Raw genomic sequence first — 24,928 nt, forward strand, 5'->3', positions numbered from 1 at the left:
TCAGGAGTCAGCAAACTGAGTTCATTACCACATTTAGTGCAATCAAGGAAACAAAGCAATAGACTGATTTTTGTCCTGCTGAAAAATTAGTTTGTTTTAAAGATTATTCCTCCAATATTCGAGCATCCAATATACATACTATTAGTATAAGTTAATTACTATGGGGTGGCTTTAAAGAATCAGACAATTGATGGAGGTTTTTGCTTAAAAAACAGAGTGAACACGTACTGGGGGCAAGAAATCCTCAAGGAGATTTTAATGAATTTCCAGTTCACATCAAACATTTGTACATGAATGCATGCAGTTACCTGTACAACTGTTATACAGGCAGGCACATGATATATTTGCTTCTGAAATAGGATGAGGGATGACAGTTGAAGTAGAAGGTCACTTGTAAAGTACTCCATACTGTCAGAGATGTTCAAAGTCTTTTTTTGCAAGGTATTTATTTGGCAAGTTCACCAGCAACGACAGTAAACCAAATGGAGATTCATGGCTGTTGCCCTACCAAGATTTATGGACTAAAAGTAGCCCCAATGGAATTCTAGGTCAGGCACCAACATTTTCCAGAATCACCGAGTTTGGAAGGCACTTCACCCCTGACTCAGAGCAGGTTGTCCCCAGGACTGTGTCCAGCTGGATTCTGAGCATCCCCAAGAATGGAGATTTCGCTGCCTCTCTGGGTAGCCTGTTCCAGTGTTTCAATATGCAGTCTTAGAACACAGAGGTACTTTAGTAAGAGTCAAAAGGAACCTCCTTTGCTTTAGCTAGGAAGTACCAACAAATAATTTGTCTGGTTTTTTCTAGTCTATATCTTTCTGGTCAAAAATTTGGACCCCAAGCTATTGCTACCAGTTTTCTTAATTTTGCCAAGTTTAAAAGCACTGTTAACTGTAACAACTACATTAAGAATATGCAGCTACCTTGAAAGTCTTCAGAATTAGGAAGCTTGACTCCACAAACAAAGTAATCCTTTTGGTTGTTCTGTAAATTTAACATCAACAGTGGAAAGTGAGCATGAAACAATAACATTGAGAACACCAAAACCTGCATAAAACACGACAACAAAGCTAACAAACAATAAAATAAAAATTAAAAAATGAAATATTCAACTAAACCTAGAGTGACTGACACAGTATTTTAATCCAGATCTAACACAGTTCGGAAAATAAATGCAACTTTTTTAAAGAGTAAAGAACTTTGTATTAATTCATTATATAAAAGATTTTGAATCTCAACATTATAACATGTTTCTATGCACTCAGCCTACTGTCAGGGTTACTTTATGCAATTGTACACAAAATGGAAAACATCTATTAAATTACAGCTATTCTATTTTCATAAAGGACACTGTGTAAGAGGTGCTGGCATAAGTTCCCTCCGTGTAAAGTTTGTAATCTAAAGACCAAATGTAAGAAAAAACTGAAATAAACAGAATGAGCAAAGAGCAGATTCTGTCACAAGTAAAGCATAATATTTGTTTGCGGTGTAATAAATAGGAACTACATTTCACATTGAGCAAATTGTCAGGATGTTGAAAACATACCAAATCAATAGGGTAGATATAGGACAGCTCCGACAGCAACTGCTTGCATCGAATAGTCTGCTGGGCATTTATCTTCAAAAACTGTTCTCTTTGGAGAAAGAGATTCCAAAACTATTATTTTCTTCAAAAGCTCCAAATAAAGGTATCAAGCTGTCATATCCCTTCTGCAGCTTTTATCACCTCAAAAAGTTAGGTAAATCCATCCAAAAAAAAATACAGTACACAAAGCTAATGTTTGTCTTCAGGCATACCATACATTATAGACATATTTTGACTACAAGAATCAGGTATTACAAAGCTGCGTTACACTTAAACACACCTGAAATTCCTATCAGAGTCTACACGTACAACCAAGCATTACTTTTCTTCTCTTCTAGACTTGCCACTGGTAATCACTTTAGACATCTACAAATTGTAGCAGGGATATCTTAACAGAAGATTTAGGACAACATGAGGAAGAATTTGGTGCAAGAAGTCCCATTTTCAAATGCTTGCTCTCAAGCTTATCTTTTTTTTCCAGTTACAGAACAAACATAGGTCCTTTTACCTCTTAGCAGTGCATTCCTTTCTTGATTCATATAGAGATTCATTATGCTCTTCAAGTTTCTGGTATTCAGTCCCAAATGCATTTTCTAAGCAACAGGAGGAATCAGGAAAAAAAAAAAAATTCTTAGTTATCCAAAGTTTTAAAAGTAGATACTGACAAAATGTTGGCAACAATCCTCCACTTATTCTTATATAAGAATTTTCTATATTATGCTCCCAAACTAGAGAATGTCAGACAGCACAGGAGGAACACCTGTCTTCATGCACTACACATCATTCACCAGCCAAATACAACCCATCAGATTTCATCTTCCTTTAATACCTATTCCTCTCACAACCACACAGTGCAGTCATCCAATTACGGGATCCCAACACTTGCACAGCCAGAATAAAGTACATGGTAAAAACCATCCTTTTTAGTAGTAACTAATTACTTTAGACTCAACTAAGCAATGAAAACAAAAAATCCTGCAACAAAATCAAGTATGTGTATAGTTTGGTCTTGGTGAGCTCCAAAGAGGCAGTGATACAGCATTTCACTATAGGAGACTTGGCCCCGATGATATCCTCTTTGTAAAGGATGATACCAAGATGACCGAGTATTTCATCTGTCACTTACATATTAAAAGATTAAGACGGATATTTGTCTTCTAATACTTAAAACTGAATCCAAATCACAGGTACAGCAACTTCCCTTGTGACATGAAGTCCCTTTATGATGGCAATGTTCACTGTACTATACTGCAGTTCTTCTGATGTTCTCATAAAATGTCAGTTAAACACAGATTTAAGATTGCTTTGGAGAGGTGTCAGAGTAAGAAGTTATTTAAAGACAAGATACCAGAAACTGCTGTCTAAAACTCAGTATAATATAGAGTGAAGAAATTACACGTGGCTGCAAATTTCAGGTAAAGAAAAAACACAGCAGCACATTACAGCAGACAATGAAAACAGAGAAGAAACCAGCACTTTCATTCTGGTCATAAACTAGGCTAAGGTTTCTACACTTACCTCTGTCAAGCAAAGTACTTTTTTGCTTATGCAACAAGGCTACTTCTTGACCAAGGGCCTTCTTCTGTCGCTCCAGTTCATTACGCAGCACCAGGATCTTCAACTGTAAACATTCACTCTCCTTTTTCTAAGGGAAGTAAATACAGATTAAAAAAAAAAAAAAAAAAGCTTCTCTGCACAGAAGCAGTTTCATAAAGAGGTGGTAGGAGAGAATGAAAAAACAGGACAAGACTAGCACCTGCCTAAGAATGGAGTTCATAGGTTACCACAGGCAACAGATTCCAAAGACTAACAATTTTGCTGCTTTGGAAGGAAAGAAACGCAGCTGTGTGTCACAGTGCTTGATCCTCCTGTGGAATGCATCTCTATTGAGCCCAGACCGAAAATTAAGAATAGTGCTTCACCAGGACATAAAAACTGACAGCACAGCACTAGCAGCAGGATGAGCATTCATTCCCTGGCAAAGGGCTCACCAGCAAGAGGGACGGTGAGCAGTAAGAAGTCTATACAAAGTGAAGGCAGGACCTGGAAAAAGGCTGGAGATATTCAAGCTGCACTGTCAGATTCAATTTCCAGCTTCAGGATGATGAGAATAAAAGGATACAAAGAAAAAGCTGAGAGAGTGGTCAGCCTGGAGAAAAGGCTCCAGGGAGACCTTAGAGCTCCAGTTGTCCAAGAGAACCAGAGAGTTTGGACAGGGCCTGAAATGACAGGACAAGGGGAAATGGCTTCCCATTGCCAGAGAGTAGTGTTAGATGGGATGTTGGGAACTAAATTCTTGGCTGTGGGGGTGAGGAGGCCCTGGCACAGGTTGCCCACAGAAACTGTGGCTGCCCCACGCCTGGAAGTGGTCAAGGACAGGTTGGACAGGGCTTGGAACAGCCTAGTCTAATGGAAGGTATGCATGCTCATAGCAGGGGTTTGGAACTGGATGAGCTTTAAGGTCCCTTCCAACCAAAAACATACTAGTATTGTATGATATAGTTTTGCTCTCAGATATTAAAAATTAAAGGCCTTTCCAAGGAGGAACGAGCATATCCATAACTGAAAAGGTAATGGTTAAACAGTCAAGATACCAGAAGGCAAAGAAGCTCTGGCTGGAATGACTCACAAGAGATTTTATATTGGCCCGTATGGAAGGTGACTTCTTCACCTCTTCATCTACAACATAACCCCTGTATTTACTGAGGGTAAAAAAACTCCCATTTTTCCCATTTTGTCAAATCCTTGAACCAGTTTGACACTTTTGGAACTTAGCTGAGTACTCTCAATTCAGAATCTGCTTTACAGCAATAAATTAACTTCATACTGCAAATGTGTCCTTTACAAGGCACTGGACACATACCACCGAGTACCAACATAATGAAGTCACCACAAACCACTCCTATTCTGTCAACTCATCTTTGAATCAAGATCAGCTTTTCTGGGCAGAAAGCAGAAACTAAAGTCAACAGACTTCTCTGGGGAGGGGAGGGGAGGAGAGCAGGCAAAACCAAATGTCAAAAGCCATTGTAAGATCTAGTAAAATTTCTGTTTAAAATGAATATGCCACTTGAATGACAGCATTTGTATGAATTCTGTTCATCCAAAGAGAGTCAGGGTGCAAGAAGATACAGCCAATAGACTCACCTCACTCTAAATCCGCCACAGGTTCCTGTCAAGTTTCATATAAATCATTAGAAGTTTGTTTTTCCTGAAAGACCTCTTTCATACACTGTGCAATGTTTATGCTTTGACAGCATGATTATACAAAATACAGGTAAAAATAGGATAACCGATTTATCAATCCATGGAGTAACTCACACAACTCAAACTGATGATATTACACAGCTCTCAGATGAGTTCCCATTTAAAATGACAGGTGTAAAGAAAGACTCCAAGTTCAAGTGTTAATTAAAAAAAAAAAAGCTTACAGTCAAGACATCAGTCAAATGCTTCAGCAAGCCCACAAAATAAGGTTTTAATAAATCAAACATACCAGTTCATTCCTTGTAGATGTACATCTCAGCTTTTCTTCAATCTCCCTTCCTATTTTCTGAACAGTTACCTGAGTCTGTTTAATTGCACACTGAGCTCTGTGGAGCCTGCAAGGAGAAAGTTACAGCTGTGATAAAGGTTCCCCACATGTGCAAACACCTCAAAACCAGCAACAGGAATGCGAACTCAGACTGTCAGCTTCCATTTCAAAATACCAAATGAGGAAGCATAAGGAAGGCAGAGTTAGATGGGGCATTGAGCAGAAATTGCTCCCTGTGCGTGGTGAGGCCCTGGCACAGGTTGCCCAGAGAAGCTGTGGCTGCCCCATCCTTGGTAGTGCTCAAGGCCAGGCTGGATGGGCTTTGGAGCAACCTGGTCTAGAGCAAGGTGCCCCTGCCCATGACAGGGGGTTGGAACTGGATGAGCTTTAAGGTCCCACAACCCCAAACCATTCTGTGATAACTTGCATAGTTTATGAAGAAAACTGCCAAGTCTTTAAATTCAACCAAGTATCAAAATCTCCTCTTCAGTTTTTGAATTCAACAGATACTGACCAGGCTGCAGGTGAGAGAGCAGGTAATTACAGGTACCTCACTTAAGCTAAATCACCATTAACGTGAAAATAGATACACACAAGGATGGTTAACACAGGCCAGCTTTAGAAAAAGTACAAGTATCCTTCAGCTAATACACAGCTACCCAGACAAGAACTTGAAACATTCTTCAGTATCTCCCACTATGCTATGGGTCCTTCTGTAGCAAAAACATAGGTTTCTTAATTGAATCACATTTGAAAACATTAAAAGATTATGATTATGCATTACTGATTGTTAGCCCTGGCTTCAGGATGAAGAAAGAAAACCAATTATTTGCCATATTTATTGGAACAAAAACAGGCAGAGGAAAAAGATGGCAAAAACATGTCTAAGAGAGACATTAACATCTTTATTAAAATTAACACAGAATAGAAATTATTGTATTTATTACAAAAAGAGGAGTTCTATGTGGAAACAAACAGTGCTAATAATATCAATAAACAAGGTCTTGTGATTTAGAACTTTTACAGTTCTAAATTAATATACTTAAGTCGCCAGATGCCTTTAGTTCCTTCACACTGTTGCTCCTCCTAAACACCAGCAATAGCGTAATTTAAAGCAAAAGTCTAAGTAATTTCTTTGGTTTCTCGAACTGCTCATAGCACCAGCAGCTGCAGAGCTGGTCAGGGGCCATCCCATATGAAGAAACACTGCTCTGCTGGCTGCTGAGGGGGTGGGAGGAGGCCAAGACTGCTGAGACCAACAGTCCTACATCACCCAAGGGCTTGGTGTAAACATACCTAATGAAGAACTGAGACCTCCTGGAAACCCTGATCCTACTGGGAACTACTTCTTACACCTCCCACCTTTGTGAATGCAACCTGAGACTGTTGGCTATGGAACATGTGGTTACACAGGTCAAAGCCAAGGTTTGCTGACCATCCTTGAACATCACTCAGAGCTCTGCTGCCATGTCATCCACTTTCACACTTTCCAACTTGTCTTCTTCCAAAAAGAGAAATCTGGAATGTTTTCCTTCTACATATTAGAAAGCCTTATCCAAGATAAAACTTTTTGGTAAAGAGTAATAAATTACTGACATTTCCTCTTCCTCTTTATGTAGTTTAACACTGGAAGAGCATTCTTGATTTAGTCCCTTAGGTGATCACGAGACAGTCTCACAAGTTTTCACAACACTCCATTTAGGCAGGAAAACCTCCTGGAATGTGTTCTACTCACTGAAAGAGTACCTACATAATGAAGAAATTATTAGAAAGGTCATTTGCCATGTGAGTTCCTCACAGTGATTTGATCAACACTCATTAACAACCTACAAGTTGTGTAGCAACCAAGTTCTCCTATGCATGCTCAAAGGATAAGGAACAAACATCTACAGAGACTGACTTCTCGAAACAAGACATATAGTCACATACTTGTTCAATTGGGTGAGTCAGTATCTAAATATAAAATTCTGACATATAAAAACAGCTATACAAAATAATTCAGCAATAAAATCTGGTTTTAGTAAGAAACTTATTTATTTTTAAGCCAAGCATCATCCACTCATTCCTTGCACAATTAAACTTTGCTGCCTTGATGCCAAATAGGGCCATTTACACTGCAAGACAGAAAAACTACCGATATGGGTTAACTCAATCCCAGTTGTTCTGAGAACTTTAAAATGGTAGCACGGACACATCCAAAGTTAAATCTTACAAGATTAAAATTTTAGGGACTTCCTGTCACAAAAGCAGCAACCATCAACAGAATTTTTTTTTCTCAGCCAAAAAAAAAGCACCCTTGTGGAAATCTTTGGTCATCCAACAAGGGGAATACAAACTAAGCTATTAAGAATGCCAACATGGAAATTTTGTGAATCCCTTCAGCACAAGCAGACTTTGGTGGAAGCAATTATGATTGCACAATGGATATCAGCAAGCTGAGGCCATAAATCTGGATTAAAACATATACAGAATAAACAAAGAGAAACTTCAACCCTGACTGACCACATCTTGTTTCCATTTCTAGGCTAAATGCAGGTCCAATGCTACAGCTTAGTCAGCACAAGCTGTCCTCTGAGTACAATCCTGCTTGGTTTAATAACAGTCAACAGTAAGCCAACTGATTACATCACCTACATGCCATCAGCCAACGTGGGATTCTTCCTACATTGCCCAAGACTTCATTTTTTAAAGTACTTTATTAAAAATAGCACTTCCATAGCACTTTAAAAGCTAATTGAGGACTTGAAGAGGCCACTGGCCTGCTACCAAATTTTCTCCAGCACTTGGGAAAGCCAAGCCAGTTACAGCAGAAACTCCAGCCTTTTTAAAGGGATAGTTTAGCCAACAGTGTTGTCACTCAGTGTGTGCAGCAGCTCACAGCCACTGTCAGCCAGAAGCAGAGCAACTAGAACATGATGACTGACAGATTTACTGCTGTTGCTTGGGGCCCTGAGAGCAGCTCTGCAATTGTCCAACATCAGGCCAGTTCCATGCTGACGCCTGGGAAAGAATGGGAAAGCAAAGCAGACATTAAAGTCTTGAGCATCCTGACTGATTGAAAGTGGAGTTCCACAAGGCTGCTGTTCTACTTCCATTCCTGTAGCACCAGCTTTCTGAGATGTGGGAGATTAAGAAGATCTGAAACACTTTCCCTTTGACAGTTTAGAAAACAGTTGGATATATTAAAATTGCAATCCATGTATTGTAAGCTAAGACTAACACAAGCTAAATCACTACTTGGTCTACAAAGGACCAGCACATAAAATTTCAATATCTCTCCTCTATACTTTCTACATCCCAAGTTCCTGAAATACAGGCTATTTGGGTTATTTTCTCAAGGCTTTTCAAGTCTTACATCTAATTGCTTTCCCCAACAACTACTGCCCCCTTCCCTCCCCCCCAAAAAAAGCCCAAAACCCACTTTCTACCTTGGCTGTAAGATCTGAAACCATTCTAGTGTTCCACCAATCAATCCAATTTGGTTACCGGGTTGAATAGGGACAAGAGGAAAAAACAGTTAGCATGTTTCGGACTTCTTTCATCATTAGATGATTTGTCATAATGTTCTTGTCTTGTTTGCAAGATCAATCAGTTTTCCGTACTTCCCAGGACTGAACAGTGCAGTGGTCCAACATAACTTGACTTTGCAACTTCAGAATGTGCTGTAACAACACATTCTCTTTCTTTAAGCCTGCAGTAAGTCTAAACGTTCAGCTGGAGCACTTTCCTTTTCAATATGCTGCAGTATCCTAGTCTCTCTTGGTCATTAATTAGTCCAGTGATTTACTAGTTAGCATAGCAAGTTCATTCCTGGCTGCAATCTCTAAAAAACTGAAAGCTGCAGTGTAGTGAGAGTTGTGCCTATTAAGCGTCTTGGTTTGAAAGACAGGGATCTGTCAAGGAAGGCAGAACTTCCCTTGAAATGGAAAAATTACCTCCTTCCCTCCAAATTATTATAACCTGGAAATTAAGGGGCTTTCAGGCAAAGATATGGGAAAAGTAATAACAGGGCTTTACTAGTACTTCTTTGTACAACAAGACAAACAAAGAACAACAATGGCCGCAAGAACAAAAAGAAGCCCAATAGTAAAAACCCCCCTCTCTCAGCCGTCCAGAGCTTCCCCTTCGCTGCAGTTCCGCTCACAGCCAGCAGGGGCGCTGGTGGCTCCCAGCCAGGCAGGGCAAGTGCGGTGATTCCCCGCAGCTCCAGGGGGCGCTGTGGCGCGAGGTCAGCTGCATCTACCTCCAATGGTAATGGTGGGCGGGCTGGGTGGCAAAAATAGGCCACAGCAAAAATAGGAACCTCAGAGCAGCAGCTCAGATGGCAGAGGCAGGCACACACACCCCGCCACTTCACCCGGGGGAGGCTAACCATATGTAACAGAAAACCCCACAGCCTTAGCAGGAGCCGCAGGTGTCGGGTGGACTCGGGATGCTGAGTCAGAGTGTAGCAATAAAGCCTGAGGCAGCGGCAGAACCAAGTGGGGCCGGACTGCAGCACAGCCAAGGACACATGCCCTCCAGGAGTGAGGAGGGGGACAGGCTCCCGGATTTTCCCCTGAGGCACCCCAATAGATGATGAGGGTCCCTTCCAGTCAGATCAAGTGTTGTTATGAATAAGAAGTTATCTATTTTTTTTAAGGTTGCAGAGTTAAAACAAGTTGGACCAGTTGCTGTTAAGTTAGCTTCACTGTTAAGAGTTCTTCTTCAATTACCTCTTAATGGTTGGTAATTAACCATTGTTCCCCTGAAGCTTGCCAGGGAGTGACACTGGGACCCTGCAGGTACCTGGAGAATGGGAGTGGCATCAGAGCTAGTATGCAGATGAGAAATGCATTGCACCAAATTTTTCAGTTTTTCAGGAAAACCCCTAAAAACAACGAGCCAACATAGAACTAGGGACCTAGGTGATGTCTAAGGATGGGAACGTAGTCCAGTGCCTGCTTGGATCCTTTTTGCTTCTCACCCTAACCTGAAAGGATGTTGACTAAAGAGACAAGGTGTTAGACCAAAAAAGGTGTTAGACCAAAAAAGCAGAATTTGCTAATCTCTCGTGAGGATGGAATCCCCAGCTCTGCCTGCAGACCAGCGGACAAAGCTGCATCATCATCCTCCTCCTCCGTGCCACTCCTGGGAGCAACGGCGGTGTGGGCGCAACCTGTCGATTTCTCCCCACCTGAGCTGATTCTTTTTAATAAAGGCATTAAAAAGGAGAAAAATCTCCTGCCAGTTTATTTCAGGTGTTACTAAGGTCCCAGTTAAAGGGCTGCTCTAATGAGCAAAGGCTCACCCTTGGTAGAAGGCGCAGTGAGATGACAAAGGCTCCGCAGTGGTGGCAAATCCTTCGGCAGGACTTCAGACCAGCTGTCCCTTCTCCAATGCTGAGAGCGAGAGCACAAGAGGAGCTGAGCCCAGCCCCTCACCCACCCATTCTGTTGGAGCTGTTACTAGATTCAGGGGCCTGCAGCCCAGAATAAAACCTCTGGATTAAACCCCTCCATCAGAACCGACTCCTTCCTTCACCACCGCCTTAAAGCTTCTCCACACAGGGAAACCTGGGGAGCGGACCCTCTGCGACAGGAAGCTCCATCCCGCAAGCACCGGAGCTCCAACGTGCCTGGACTTGTCTCTGCGGTGTCATCTGGCGGTGTCTCTGCCCTTCCCAAGAGAATGCCCCTCAGCTAGGACACTGCAGCCAGCTGCACTCCTCCCCCTGGCTACATCTTTTGTCTCTTTTAAGTACTGGTCATTATTGTCTCTTAGCAAGAAATGGGACGAAATACCGCGAGAGAAAGAAACAAAAGGAAAAATCATAACCCCCAACATTAAGGTAACATATGCTTGTATTTACATTAATGAAAGAGTCTCAGCTTTATCAGACAACTGATACATGATTTTGCAGTTCTATCATCCACTCCCAATATCTATTTTCTATTAGACCCATCTGGATTTTTCATGTATAGAACTTTAAGCTATAAATACCTCAATCAATTATAGTAGTCACACACTACGGCTCCTCCTCATGAGAGAAATAAATGCCTCTGGTCATATTTGCCAGAACAACCTTAGTTTACAGCAAGACTAAATTTAAACTGAGAATTACTACATGGGATTTAGAAAATAGAATGGAACACTTCTGGCAAGAAGTGACATGTAGGATCCTGGAAATAAAGTACCCAAATCTATTATCAAAGGAAAAAAATTAAAGACTTTCCTATTAAATTCAGAAACCAGAATGCACACTACTTTCTATCAGTCCACAAATTCAGATTCTGGAGAGTGCCAGCCAGCTGTGAGATTTTTTTCATAACCTCTTAAACCATCATTTGCTACATCTGCTTTCCCACAAGAAAATTTATAATCATATACTCCCTTTCCAATTTCTTAAGATACCTATACCTACAATTTATCAAAAGCAGATGTACGGCAAGAAAAGACAGTAGGGAGTAAGAAAACAGTAAAACACAAGTCTCACTTATTAATTTGTGACATCAAACCTCTACAAGAGCCAATGCTGTAAGAAACTCATGGGATAGACGAGTAAGGCGATGATTGACTCTCACCAGAAAAAGGCAAATCTTACGTATATATGTTAAGGGAAGTTTTATAGATTTACAGTTATGTTTTACCTCCCCCTGTGATATTATCAGGGAGTGGCCTGGGTTCCAGACATTTGGGTCAGTTGGCTTGTTACTATGGCAGCACCTGACCCCCAATCCAGATTTAAGGAAGTAAACTCCACCACTGGACAGTGAAGAAGGAGTCGATGGACAGAACTTTGGGAGGGGCTAAAAGGTTAAAAGGTGAAACATCCACTGTGTGAGCAAGCACATGGTGGGAGAGATCCTCTGCTCCTGGTGCTGCAATATTTTTTCTATTCAGTCTTCTGTTGCATTTTTGATAAGGTTTTAATAAACCTTTTAAAGTTTTTGAAAGTGATTATCATTTCTCACACTCACACAAGACAGTGCTGATGCAGCACAGATAACTTTCCATCATTCTTTCAAACAGTTCTGAGTCCTACAAATTAAATCACTTACATGTAAGCCTTATGTTTACATTGGAGAGTCTACATTTAAGCCTAACATATTTAAGACTCAAATTAAGCTTTAAAATAATCAAGTCCATGTGGATTTGTGGACTGCAACTGTGAATGCTTTGAGCTATTTGGAAACAGAGAAGAAAAGGAAAAAACACATCTTTCAAATGGGCACGTTCCAGCCTCCAGTTTAAAGAATATTTAAGGAAGCTAGCTGGGATATAGATCACCTTCAATACTCACAGGGCATGAATGGACGAGGAGAGCCTTAAAGTGAAATTCAGTTTTTTGAGAAATTAAGCAACAAAATGTGAGATGTCTCCAGTTCTCTTACTACAGTTCACAGATCCATACAGTTAAATAGATGGATTTATGGGTTATGTCTTTTAATTCAAAAAACAAATGTGGCAAATTACAAAGGAAGCTTCTTTTTGTTCTTTCCCAGTTTGTGATTGCAGAAACCTTGCTGTCAGGGCACACAGAAGCATATTCAAGACACTGTATTTAGTAAAAAAGGTAAATTAGATGCAAATCAAATTTCTAAGTGCATAAACACGTCAAGATAACGCCAGCCAGGTGGACAGTAACACTAGTAGAATTCAACAGGCATTTCCTAACAAATCTTCATAGAAGTTTCAATTCTCACTCTGAGAGAGTGAGCAAGCCTAAGACTGGGATTCACTGAACAAGGAAGACGCACAAATTCAGACTGAATGTGTTCCAGGCTCCACCCAAAAATAGACCAGGTGCTCTCCACTTTATTGCATTCTTCCACTCAAGACCACACAACTGATAAAGTGCTTGTCACAACAGAGCACAGGCTTGTGCAATGGAGGAAGGAGGTGGAACACTAGCCAGTGTTCAGGTGACTGATGTTTCAAAGCTGCATACTGCTGCACTTTCCTCCTGGAAGCCAATCCCAAATTCAAATCTGAGTCTTCTTCCAAGGGGAAGCAGAATTCTGCAGGTATAGTAGTGAAAACTCCCACCTAACAAGGATGGTCATAATGCTCTCAGGAGTGTTCTGCAGTTCCTTGGACATCCATGCACTTCCTGTCCTGCTTTAATGAGCAAAGTTATTAGAGCATTTTCCCCACGACAAGATCGTCAATCTGTTTTATTTGTTCTCAGTCAAAATTTTGCCTTTACTTTCCCTGGTGTGGTTGAATAGTTCTGAGGATTTTAGAAACATGATTGCATTCACCAAAATCTTTGCCTGGGTGGAGAGAGAAAGCAACTCACAGCACCATTCTCATGGTCATATCCAGGATAAAGGTGTAAAAGAATAAACAGTCCTGATGCTCACAAAATCCTCCTTTAAAACTTTCAGGTATCCATCAGTAAATTACTTAGATTCTCCTTTGGTGACACTTTGCTATTTAGATTAAAAATAAGGAAGGCATTTTCTACAATGAGGATGGTGAAAACACTGGCACAGGTTGTTCAAGGTGGTAGTAGGTGCCCCATCTCTGGAAGTGTTCAAGGCCAGGTTGGATGGGACTTGCCGCAACCTGCTGCCATGGCAGGCAGGTGGAACTGGATGATCTTTAAAGGTCCCTCTGAACCCAAACTATTGTACAATTCTACAACATGTTGGTTTTCATCATTTTATAGAACAAGAAAAAGGAGGAGGACTGGGTTCTAACTTCTTAGTATTGCTTTAATACCATCTTTTACACACTCCTGTCGTATTGCATTTTGTTTAAATGGTATGCTCTGTCTCAGCCCTCTGAAATGTATGGTGTATATTCTGAGCCTGTGGTCCTGCCCTGAACCATCCTGTATCTGTCATCCCATTGGCCCAAATCTGACTCCGCGCCCACTTCAACCTCCCTCTTCAGCTGTGCTAGTTAAATCAGTCGCTCTCTTAGCCCTTCCTCTCTGTCAGCCTCTTCCCCCCCTCTTGCCCCTTCCCTCCCCTAGGCTCCCCCTCCTTCCCCCTTCCCCCTCAGTAACCATGCTGTTCCCGGGGTTGGGACCCCAAATAAACCTTCATCTAATCAGCACTCTCAGAAGCCGTGTGGAGTCTCCTTGCCTGCCTGCTGCTGCCAGCCAACTCACAGCCTAGGGGCCCTCTGGGGACATCCCGGGGTGCCCCCCCCCACAAAACGAACTGCAACACACTCTTAAAAATAAAGAGGCAGAATAAAGCTACTTTTTAAGCCCTGCACAGCTTTGCGTAATTCCTCTCAAAAGTGCTTTGAAACAAAATTTGACCAAGAGCTAGCAATATATCAAAGCTAAAAATGTCCCACTGCAGGGGTAGCTTATTGCATATGGCATATTAGGAAGACTGAAGATCAGAGCAGCAGCAGACTACTAACTCAGCAGTTAACAAGCACATACTGCTCTGATGCTTCATGGACTGTTTCAGCCTGCTATGACCCGTGCTACTCTCTGCTACATATTTTGGCAAAAGGCAGGCTTGTAAGATTAGTGTTCTGATGACTGAATAGCCTCAGTTCCCATACAGCTCAGCACCATAGAGATAAAATGCCTGGGAAGAGACTTGTCCAAAAGTCTGATGCCACCAATAAAAATCCCTAAGGAACCTCTTAAAATAGAAAAATAAATCAGATCCGAGTTTTCATCTCCATCGCTACTTCTTCGGAAGCCATCACAGCACAATTCCAACCAACAAAGTTTACAGGCCAAGAAGGATGACACTTATTAAAACTGTTCATCCATTTCAGTACTGCTTAATTAAGCACACAGAGGGACTCTAGAGGTCTGATTCCAGCTCCTACTTATTTGTCTTGGCCTTAGGCCACCTGGATTTGTCTGTCCAAAGCCAAGGGGGGATGCCTGCCTGGTCTTGGCTGCCTATTGGGAACAAAGTGCCAAGTCTTCCAGGTGCAAATCTTTCCTGTTTAGAAACATCAAACCTGGCCATCACAAAATCCCCCTGACGCTGATCACTAGCAAAGGGACATTTTAGCAGAGGAACTTGGTGATTTAAGAGCAGGTAAGAGGAATCCTACAACCTCTTCATACTTAAGATGGTGCATTTCTGCATCAACTAGGAGAAGATGACGGCAGCAGCAGCAGCAACATTGAAGTCCGAAAGTTTGCAATGTGATTGCCAAGGTACTCAGAAAAAGCTAGAGCAAAGCACTGCAAGAGTATCAGGTTATTTATTAGTGATAATTTCCTGACCCATTCACATGCTACAAAAAGATGGTGACTATTCCACCGCGTGAACATCCATAACTGCAATGTTTAGAGAGGTTTTGGTCACAGCTGAGTTGGGACCCTTCTCTGAGTAAAGGACAGCAAAAAGAAAAGCTAGAAACAGGAGATGTAATTATCAGAGCATCTTCTAAAATTTAACTTGATCTTTTCTGCCTGTCCTTACCTCTATGCAGCTACCAGCATGCCACAAAGAATAGAGTAGCAAAAAGCAACTCTTTTCCATGTAGTCCCATCTACTTCCTAGCTCCATTGGGTTCACTTCTTTCATGGAGATGAAGATAGAAATAGAGGAACTTCAGGGAAGTTCAAAAGACAGTACAGCTTTGTATGGCTCACGTCTGGATTTATCAGATGCTGTGCAACTCTCTCAAGTCAGACAGCCGGTGATGAGAACATGTCTTCTTCCCACTCTCCCTCCTTTTCACCCCACTAAACAAATGGAAGCCTGAAGTTTGGAACTGCTACTGAAATCAACCATACATTAGCGAATTCTGGCTGAGCTGAGCTCCTGTCAGAGAGGACACTGACACTGTTCAAGATGGACCAGTTTACAGAAGACAAGTCAATGTACCTGAGATACACCTTAGCACTGAGCAGCTTAAGCCCACGAAGCCCTTGTGCTGCTCTACTATTCCCTACTCAGAGCTTATGAAAAACAGTTTCACTTTCAGTGTTATTTCTATGTGTTAAAAATAGCTGCACAAAGCTATTACATATAGATTTGGCATATGCAATCCCAGTGACTGTAGTCTCAGAGAAACTACACTGAGGAGCTACTAGTAAGTTTTTTGGCTCCACAGCAGCCTACATACACCAGACATGTATTTTGTCTTCATTTCTAGTTTCAAAGATCAAGTTCCGTTTGTTCAACAAAACTGTTAATAAAGATGAAAGATTTTAAACAAAAGCAAAATAGCGATTTAAAAGCATCTTCCCTAAAATAAGCAGAGCTAAACAGAAGCTGATTTTATATCATGTCAACATGTTTTAGCTATGGTCACTAGAAGGTGATTTTATGAATATCTCAGTTTCAGATCACAGACAAACACTAGCAACATTTGTACTCTTAAATAATCTCTTCAGTGATGAGACATGCACTCTTCTTTAAATGAACAGTTATATTACAGATGGCAAACCCTAAAGCAAACTCTGTCACTTGAAGCATACCCCTGCTCCATGAGATATTAATACCCAGAAGTATTAATCAAATCAAATTCTGCCAGATTAGACACTAATAATATTAAGCAGCTGCCTGGAGATAGCCTTTTTATCCAGCCCAGCACTCAAATGATGCCAATGTTGCTTGCTTTGTTGTAAAAAAACATTTTTTTAAAGCAAAAACACGAGCAAAATGTCTTCAATCTACACGAACTAGCTGACTAAACACCACAAACACATCATGCCATCTGCTGAAGAACAGTTAAGCCATAGAGATGGCAGTTCTGAATGGAGTAATAAAAACTACTGGAAGCAAAACTTCAAAGGGGCAGATTTTCACTAGTTCTTAGAGTACTTTTTGTATCCAGGAAGAATATGGGAGGATTTCAGGCATTCACATACTCAGAGGCACAAGCCAATTGCTCTGTGTCACAACAACACAAAAAGCTGTTGCCAAATACACTATATTAATTTTTGTATTGAGCGATTGAAGTAAAATTTTATTACATAGCATTTTAAGCCCTTTCTTTAGTGATAGCTCATCTTCCCAACACCACTTAATACTAAATGTCTATTTTTCAAAGCTTTAGGAAAAGAAAGGCTAGAAAACCAAGAGAATACTAAATATAAACCTATTCCCATTAGTGCTGCAAACGTGCTCAGAACTTGATTATTGAGACATGTCCAGAACATGACCTCAGATGAATTTGGCCCAAGTGCTGTGTGAAAGGTGTTACTATATAACCTATTACTACCAGCAACATATTGTTTAGAAAGTCTTTAAATAATCTCTTTTCAGGAAATACGATGAGGAACAAAAACCTCGGAATTTGAGCTTTCCAGCTGATGTGATGAATTTTTGTTAGTTAGCCCTTTTAAAGCAAATGGTTGGACATTTGTCACTTCCATATGGCACAAACAACTTACAAGCAGCACCATGTCTGCCTGAGGATCTTGTCCCTGGGCCCAGAACAAGAAGGGTCATGAGCTGCAGAGGTTGAAACGTTCTTTGTGTAAACAGGAGTTGGCTGATCATTTAACTTTTTCCTCCTGTTTAACTAACGTATAAACCCACTAAACTCAGCATCAGAACACAAGCACTATTTTAACCCAGCACAAAAAAAATTTCTATTGTTCACACACTCTGTCATTCCCAATTAATTTTATTAATCAAGATAATTTGAGCCAAGCATACACTTTTCATTAAGGTCAATGCACAAGCTCCATAAATTTTAACTATTCACTTCTGAGGAAAAAACTATACCACTTCTTCCCCCAAAAGCAGTTTTGAAACACAGATCAATGACACAAGTTCTCACTGTGCAGCCAAGAGTTAGGGGGTGAGGTAGAACCAGTTCTCTCCATTTTGGCTATCAGTGGCTTTGCCACATCTGGCAGCACAGTACCACCACAACTTGGACTCAGATCCCACTGTCATCAGGATTTGCTTCCTTTTGTAAAAGTTTATATAAAGACAGTACAAGCTGTTATTCATATCCACATTTATTGTAAAAAACATTAGGAAACCACATATGCAGCCTGTGAATTTTTATTACAAACAAATATCTTATCATGAGAAATTCTTCAAAATATGGGATTTATGTGACCAGATGCAAATCTTTATGGTATGGACACCTCAGTATTTTCTTTACAGCCAATGGACAGAAGAAAGAAGACAGCAGCTCATTTCCTCCTGTCATAGGTGCAAATGCAGGATGTGGCTGGGGGTGTGTATTTTATTGCCATCTGTTAGACTGAGGCAGTTTCTTCTGTTAACTGGGCCACCTGTTAAAACCAGGTGGAACAGTTTTCTTTATCTCTTCCACAAACCAGTGTTCCTTCTGGGAAATACCTTCTGTTAACAGGCCATTGAGTGTCACTGCATGACTGATAAAATTACAGCATCCCATTGTGAGATGCTCTGCCCAGGAGGAGGAGCCAAGCATTCCTGACTGGATATAATCTGAGATTTGGAATACCACGGGCAGACTTTTCCCACTGGATTCCCAGAGGAAGACCAGGCCTATCCATACCATCACTGGACCTTCAGAGGAAAATTACACCCTTCTACAGGATCCCTGCTCCAACAGAACAACATCTGCCACTCCAGTAGGACTGCAGCCACCATTCCAATTGGACTGCTCCAAACACCCTGACCAACAGGGTGTCAGGTCATATTCTGACTCTGTCAGTGTTGGTTTGTATTACTGCATTCTTATTTTTTATATTTTTCTTTTAATTTTTAAAATGTTTTCCTAATAAATAACTGTTATTCCTAATCCCATATATTTGCCTGAGTGCTCCCCCTTAATTTCAAAATTATAATAATTCGGAGGGAGGAAGTTTGCATTTTCTGTTTCAAGGGAGGCTCCTGCCTCCCTTAGCATACACCTGTCTTTTCAAACCAAGACACCTCCCAAAGTACATCCTGTCTAATTAATCATAACTCAAATTATACCCATCTCTCTCTTTTGTTTAAAGAGGAACACACTCATATAAACTATCTTTGGGAAGAGTTCATGAGCTGGTTATTCAAGCATGGACTCCTGGAAGAGGTGGCAAACCAAACTGCTTAGAAGGAGGACAAAAAGTGACTAAACAATTTTAAAACAAACACCATCACCAGGCTTTTCTGCTTGATATCAAAGCTAAGCAGCAGTATAGAAAATGCACCTGTAAAAAAGGAGAGTTCATGTGAGAGGAAATAGAAAGGATTCTAAACTACACAGAGTACTCTGCCTTAGTTCCTGATGAACTTTCCTAACTACAGTGAAATCAGACAAAGATGACACCTAGGAAGAGTCACAAATTACAGCTTCTAACTTCTGCTGTAACTAAATGCAGTAAACCCCTTGATACGGTATGCAGAATCCACTAAAACACAACAAGCAGCAGGCCTGGTTCTGAGGCTTGGAAAACACTGTTCCTTTTGGGACAAAATAAAAAAAGGAGAATGTCTCAGCTCAGACACAAAACTTAGTAGAAATTAAACCCAACAGCACGCCTAGGCACTGTGAGAAACTTGAGCCTGGACTCTCACATCCCCAAAACAGAGAAAAGCTCAAGTAGTCAGGGTTGAAAACAGCACTGGTCACCCAACAAGGTGAACTTTATCACAGCTGACATCTTAATTTCTTGTGAGCTTGAGGAAAAACAATCAGGCATGTTCAGAAGAAGGATTACAGATCAATTACACAGAGCTAGACAGGGGTCCAGCTAGTCAAGTTCATGACCACAGTGAGTCTTTTTTCTGGAACATGCCTCATACTACATAGATGTGTACACAAAATGTGAAAAACCCTCATGAATGAGGTAATCAGGGTACGCGACACACATTTTCCTTTTTCTGTCTAACAAAGTGTTAAGATTAGGTAGTACAAGTTCTCTTCAAGTGGACTGTGCCAGAATGTAATCAGAACTTCCTAATATGCCCGCTGGCTGTTTCCCACTAAAAGCACAGAAAACAAACATTTAGAAAGCAGCCTTCAGTTTAAATATGCTTTACAGAATCAAGGAAGAGTACAGTGAAATTTTAAGAGCTTAAATAAGGACATCCGAATAGGCAACCTATGCTGACTATTCCTCCCTCTACAGACAGGCAACACTGACACCTACTGTCAACACTGTCAAATGGATTTAACTTGTACAACTGATTTAAAAAGTCAAAAGTTTACACAGACTTTTGAAAGCATATTAAACATTTCCTGTTCAAGGGTTTCCTTCATAGAACATCTACTGCCTTTACTGCAGAACCAAAGTTATTAACCTGTCTTGTAAAATGCCATTTAAATAGAGATTCGTCAAAACCAACTTATTGATAGTAGTGGACCACAATTATACTTTTTCATAACTAATATTTTTGAACTCTTATAATTAAAGCAGATCTGAAAAATGACAAGAAGTGCTAGTATTAAGTTAAACAATATGTTTTTTATCACTACAGACATTTAATTAGCCACCCAAAAGCAAAAAATACACCGTACCTTTCTTAGACCACACCTGTGTTGGAGTAACTGGGTCCTGACTGTGCTCTTGTGTATTTAAAAAAAAAAATTATTGCTGTTGAGAACAGAGTAGAGGCCTTCCACAGAAACTTTCTAACAAAGAAGCTCCATGATTTTGACATCCACAAGGCATGTCCAGCTCCACAGCCAGTCCCAGTTCTGAGCACTCAAGCATCCACACCTCATCAGAAGCCCAGCGACCACCACTGAACACACATACACCACAGCCCAGCTCCTCGCTACATGAGTATATTGGCACAATCTGGATATCTCCTCACATTACATACCAGAATTGTTGGGGTTTTTTTAATATTTGGAAAGATTCCTCCCACACAGACACTACAGAAGTTACAATCACTACACAAAATATTATCAAAAACCTTACCTAAGCAAAGAGAAGACATCGTAAGAGTTACGAACACAGTTCTGATCCACCTGGAGAAGACTGTTCTTCAGGGCACCTGAGTGATCCTTGAGTAAAAGAAGGAATATTACTTTAAAAATTAAAAAAAAAAAAAAATTGAGTAAGAGTATGCACTTTCAGTAGAATAAATGATCCTGCATTTAATGTATTTTAAATCTGTCTTTACATGTTTTATCTATGGTAGGTAGAAACAATTTAAGGTGGCAATAACACCACTTACCTAGAAAGGTATAAAAGACCTATCAGTTTATCTATGTTCTAGACACATAGTGTGTTTTCTTGAACTTTACAATCCATACTGTCTGAATTTTATGCACAGAAACACTGAAAAGTGCAACTGACAACACTGCTATTCTTCAGCTTCAGACCTGAGAGCCCACTCAGTCATGCGCAAGAGAACTACATCAATATGAGATAAAGCTTCATCCTTTACCCGTGCTGTAATACATTAAAAGATCAAAGTAATCTCAGTTTTGAGTGAACAAGTTTCTGGAAGTTACAAAGTAAGAATAAGGTAAGGTTGTTCTTTTAAGAGACTAGAGTATCCATTCTGCTGAGAAGGTATCAAAACAGTAACAGAAAACCAGCAATTCCTCATGTTGCAAATGTCAGATACTGAGCTCTTCCACATCAGGCACAGTCACGCAAATTCCTAGAAAAGCTGCAAACTTAGAAGTGTTGCTTTACATGACAGAGTACATTTTAAGCAGATCAAGCCACCGGCAGCACTGTCAGAAAGTTAATGGATTGCAGGGAAAAAAGGCACTTACTTTAGTATATAAAGCAGCCCCATCCCGTACCTCTGATCAGCTAGCTTTCCAACAGATAGAGATGGATTCTGAGTACCACAATCCCTGCCTAAAGAGTCTTTCCTGCCCCAACAAGAGTCTGTCTCCATGCAGAAGATGTTGAAATTCAGAGGTAAATGTCAACATCTCCTGACACAACTGTTAACCATAGGCCACAGAGCAGACACCAAAAATATGGTTCCATCTAAATAATCCTGAGATCTACACACTGTGCAGCACATCATATTGCTACAGAGGCACCATCCCAGCAGCTCTCTCAGCTCCCCATTTTCATACCCAAAACACTGGATGCTAAATGATGAAATCCAGACATCTCTCCATTTAAAAAATACCAAATTAAAAAAATCTTAATGTCTATCTGAAAGAACTAGGATGGTGCAAAACTGAAAATGCACAAGTTCCCATCATCACCATGCCCTATCCCTGGAAGTGTTCAAGGCCATGTTGGATGGGGCTTGGAGCAACCTGATCCAGTGGAAGGTATCGCTGTCCATGGCAGGGGGTAAAACTGGATGAGATCTAAGGTCCCTTCCAACCCAAATAATTCTAGGATTTTACAGCACAAAGTTGATGGTGTTTCAACAAACACTGCCTTCAGAAAGCAAAGTGCAACATTTCTCAGAGAACAAGAGGACTGACCTAGAATAAATGGTTTCAGGAGTGAAAGAATTTGCAGCAGCAACCTATTTCAGCCTTTTCTTTTATGCAAACTGTTTTACCCTGAGTAAATTTGCAGAACGTGTAATGTAAGGGTTTCAGACTTAGCTATTAGGAAGTTTACCTTCTGAAAGAGGAGAGTGTCTTTTTCTCTGCCACATTTACTAGATATAGGCACATGTACTTGTAAACACACAAAAAAGCTTTGCTTGTGCAAAGTGGCCAGGATCCAGCTGCTACAAAATACTTTAAGAATATGCATATGTGGATTGATGCAGACCTACAGACTGAAAAAAGAGAGATGCAGCTTTCCAAAGATAAGGGTCTTTCCTTCTTGATGGTTGAAAATGAAGCTACAATTCAGCATCCCTGAAAAAATGTAACTTACGTTTCTTTCCCCATGCCTCTGACAACTTTTGAACTATGGAGAGCTGTATTGACTAGTTCTGCTTTCACTTCTTTAAAGAGAAATCAGAAAACTAGTCATTAACTAGAAGCTACACTTGCTTCCCTCAATACACTTTCTGAAAAGGTATCTCTGCAAGAGAAAGGTGAGCTCTATCAGTTGGAACCAGCAAGCATAAAATAGTTGAAAGGCAATCCATAAGTCAGGAAGGCATTGAGGAAACCAGAGGACAAGAAGCCTGGCTTTATGAAAGCTAGTATAGTCTCCATAATTGATTATATTGAACCTGGGTAAATACTGGTTTTATACACAGGCATGAAGCCTCAGACAAAACCAAACAGACTCAGAAAGCTGCTCAAGGATCAGGAATACTTTATATCCAGGTTAACATCTTCAAAATAAATCCCTGAAGCACACATCTATCTTACTTAAACATTGGTTCAGTTTAAGCAACTCCAAACAAAGGTTGGGTGTATTATTAGTAGAGATGGTGAAACAGAGAGGAACAGAGCACTTCAGTGGTCCAGGGCCAGAAAGGCAAATACATTAGACATGGTTCTGATGAAATGACCAGAATCCTGCTGAAATCTTCCAGCAAAATTACTGCTACAAAATAATAACAAACTTCTTGAAGTCCAGAATTTGGAGGCACCATCACGTGAAAGTCAAATGTAATCAAGAACAAAGCAGCTATACTGGCAGCACACTTTTGTATTTACACTGAGAAGAAAAGCTGTAAACACTGTAAGAGTTACTGTCAGACATCTGTGGTAAAGAAAGAGTACGCTTGAGTGTTCAGAAGGCACCCACAAAGGTTTTTTAAACCCCTGAAACACAACCTTTTTCCTTGCCACGAGCTAAGTATACATGGCAGTAAAAAACCTGCACCTTGAGTAAGAACATGACTCAAAAAAAACTTTTTGAGCATCTCAGCAACAGCCAAGTTGCTGCTGGACAGAAGAGGTGGAAGAAAGGTAAAGCTCCTCATACCTACACATTGTCAAGGATACAGAATTTAAAAGTTTCATGGCATCTCTAGGAAAAAGTGAAGAATCAGTGACTATAACAATAAAGAGGCTATGGTTCTTTTATTCAGGTAAGACAATTAATATACTACAATTGTCTGGGATGCTTAGAATTTCTCCTCCAGTAATGCTACAAGAGTTTCCTACTTTGTTCCTGTACATGTCAGGCTACGACTATTTGCAACCAAAACACAGAATAAGGAACCTGCAGGGTGAGAGACCTCACCTGAGTGCTGCCTCCAGTTCTGCGATCTCCAACATAAGGAGGACATGGAGCTAATGGAGCAGGTCCAGAGGAGGCCACAAAATGGCTGAGGGCTGGAGCACCTCTGCTCTGGAGACAGCCGGGGATGTCCAGCCTGGAGAAGAGAAGGCTCCAGGGAAACCTTAGATCACCCCCTGCCAGTACCTAAAGCAGCTGCAAGAGAGCTGGAGATGGGCTTTGGACAAGGGCCTGGAATGGCAGAATAATCCTAGTAGGTCCTTTCCAACTCAGAATATTCTGTGATTCTGTGACAAGGGGGAATGACTTCACACTGACAGAGGGCAGGGTTAGATCAGATATTTCAAAGAAATTCCTCCCTGTGAGGGTGGTGAGGCCCTGGCATAGGTCGCCCACAGAAGCGTGGCTGCCTCATCTATGGAAGTGTTCTAGGCCGGGCTGGATGGGCCTTGGAGCAACCTGGTCTAGTGGGAGGTGTCCCTGCCCATGGCAGGGGGCTGGAATGAGATGGTCTTGAAGATCCCTTGCAAACCAAACAATTCTATGATATGTAACCAAAACCAAAAAGTACCTTTAAACCTTATGAACTAGGGAACAAGTCCTGACAACGATCAGAAAAAGAAGAGAATGTTCCCATCTTCGAATTCAGGCCCAGGCTGTCATACTGAAATCTTGAAAAACAACTGCATCCTGCTTCAGGAAAACAATGCAGAAAATGCAGCTGTGTGTCAAGGAGTCATTTCTTCTCCATCCAGGGACTCCTTAACACAACCTATCTGTACCACAGTACTGCCACCAACAACTTGAGGTTTAAAAAAAAAACTCAGTCAGAGGCACTATTTACAACTAGTTTAAACTTCTTCATCACCAA

The 24,928-nt window shown here is 40.8% G+C and overlaps 1 protein-coding gene across 3 annotated transcripts in view; it reads right to left on the reverse strand.

Moving 5' to 3' along the window:
* Positions 1-24,928, reverse strand: part of UVRAG (UV radiation resistance associated) — a 92,813-nt gene that overhangs the window by 48,368 nt on the left and 19,517 nt on the right. For 2 of the 3 annotated variants that reach the window (XM_041422440.1, XM_041422439.1), the window contains exons 6-11: positions 20,899-20,984; positions 5,082-5,187; positions 3,104-3,230; positions 2,094-2,178; positions 1,547-1,634; positions 924-984 (exon numbers count right to left, since the gene is read on the reverse strand). In XM_041422440.1, coding sequence (XP_041278374.1) covers positions 924-984; positions 1,547-1,634; positions 2,094-2,178; positions 3,104-3,230; positions 5,082-5,187; positions 20,899-20,984 — 553 coding nt within the window. Of the gene's footprint in view, positions 1-308; positions 351-923; positions 985-1,546; positions 1,635-2,093; positions 2,179-3,103; positions 3,231-5,081; positions 5,188-20,898; positions 20,985-24,928 lie in introns of all 3 variants that reach the window. The other variant, XM_041422438.1, reaches the window with a different exon arrangement.

The sequence above is a fragment of the Onychostruthus taczanowskii genome, unplaced genomic scaffold, assembly GCF_017590055.1.
Source record: "Onychostruthus taczanowskii isolate IOZ18803 unplaced genomic scaffold, ASM1759005v1 scaffold73, whole genome shotgun sequence".
NCBI lineage: Eukaryota > Metazoa > Chordata > Aves > Passeriformes > Passeridae > Onychostruthus > Onychostruthus taczanowskii.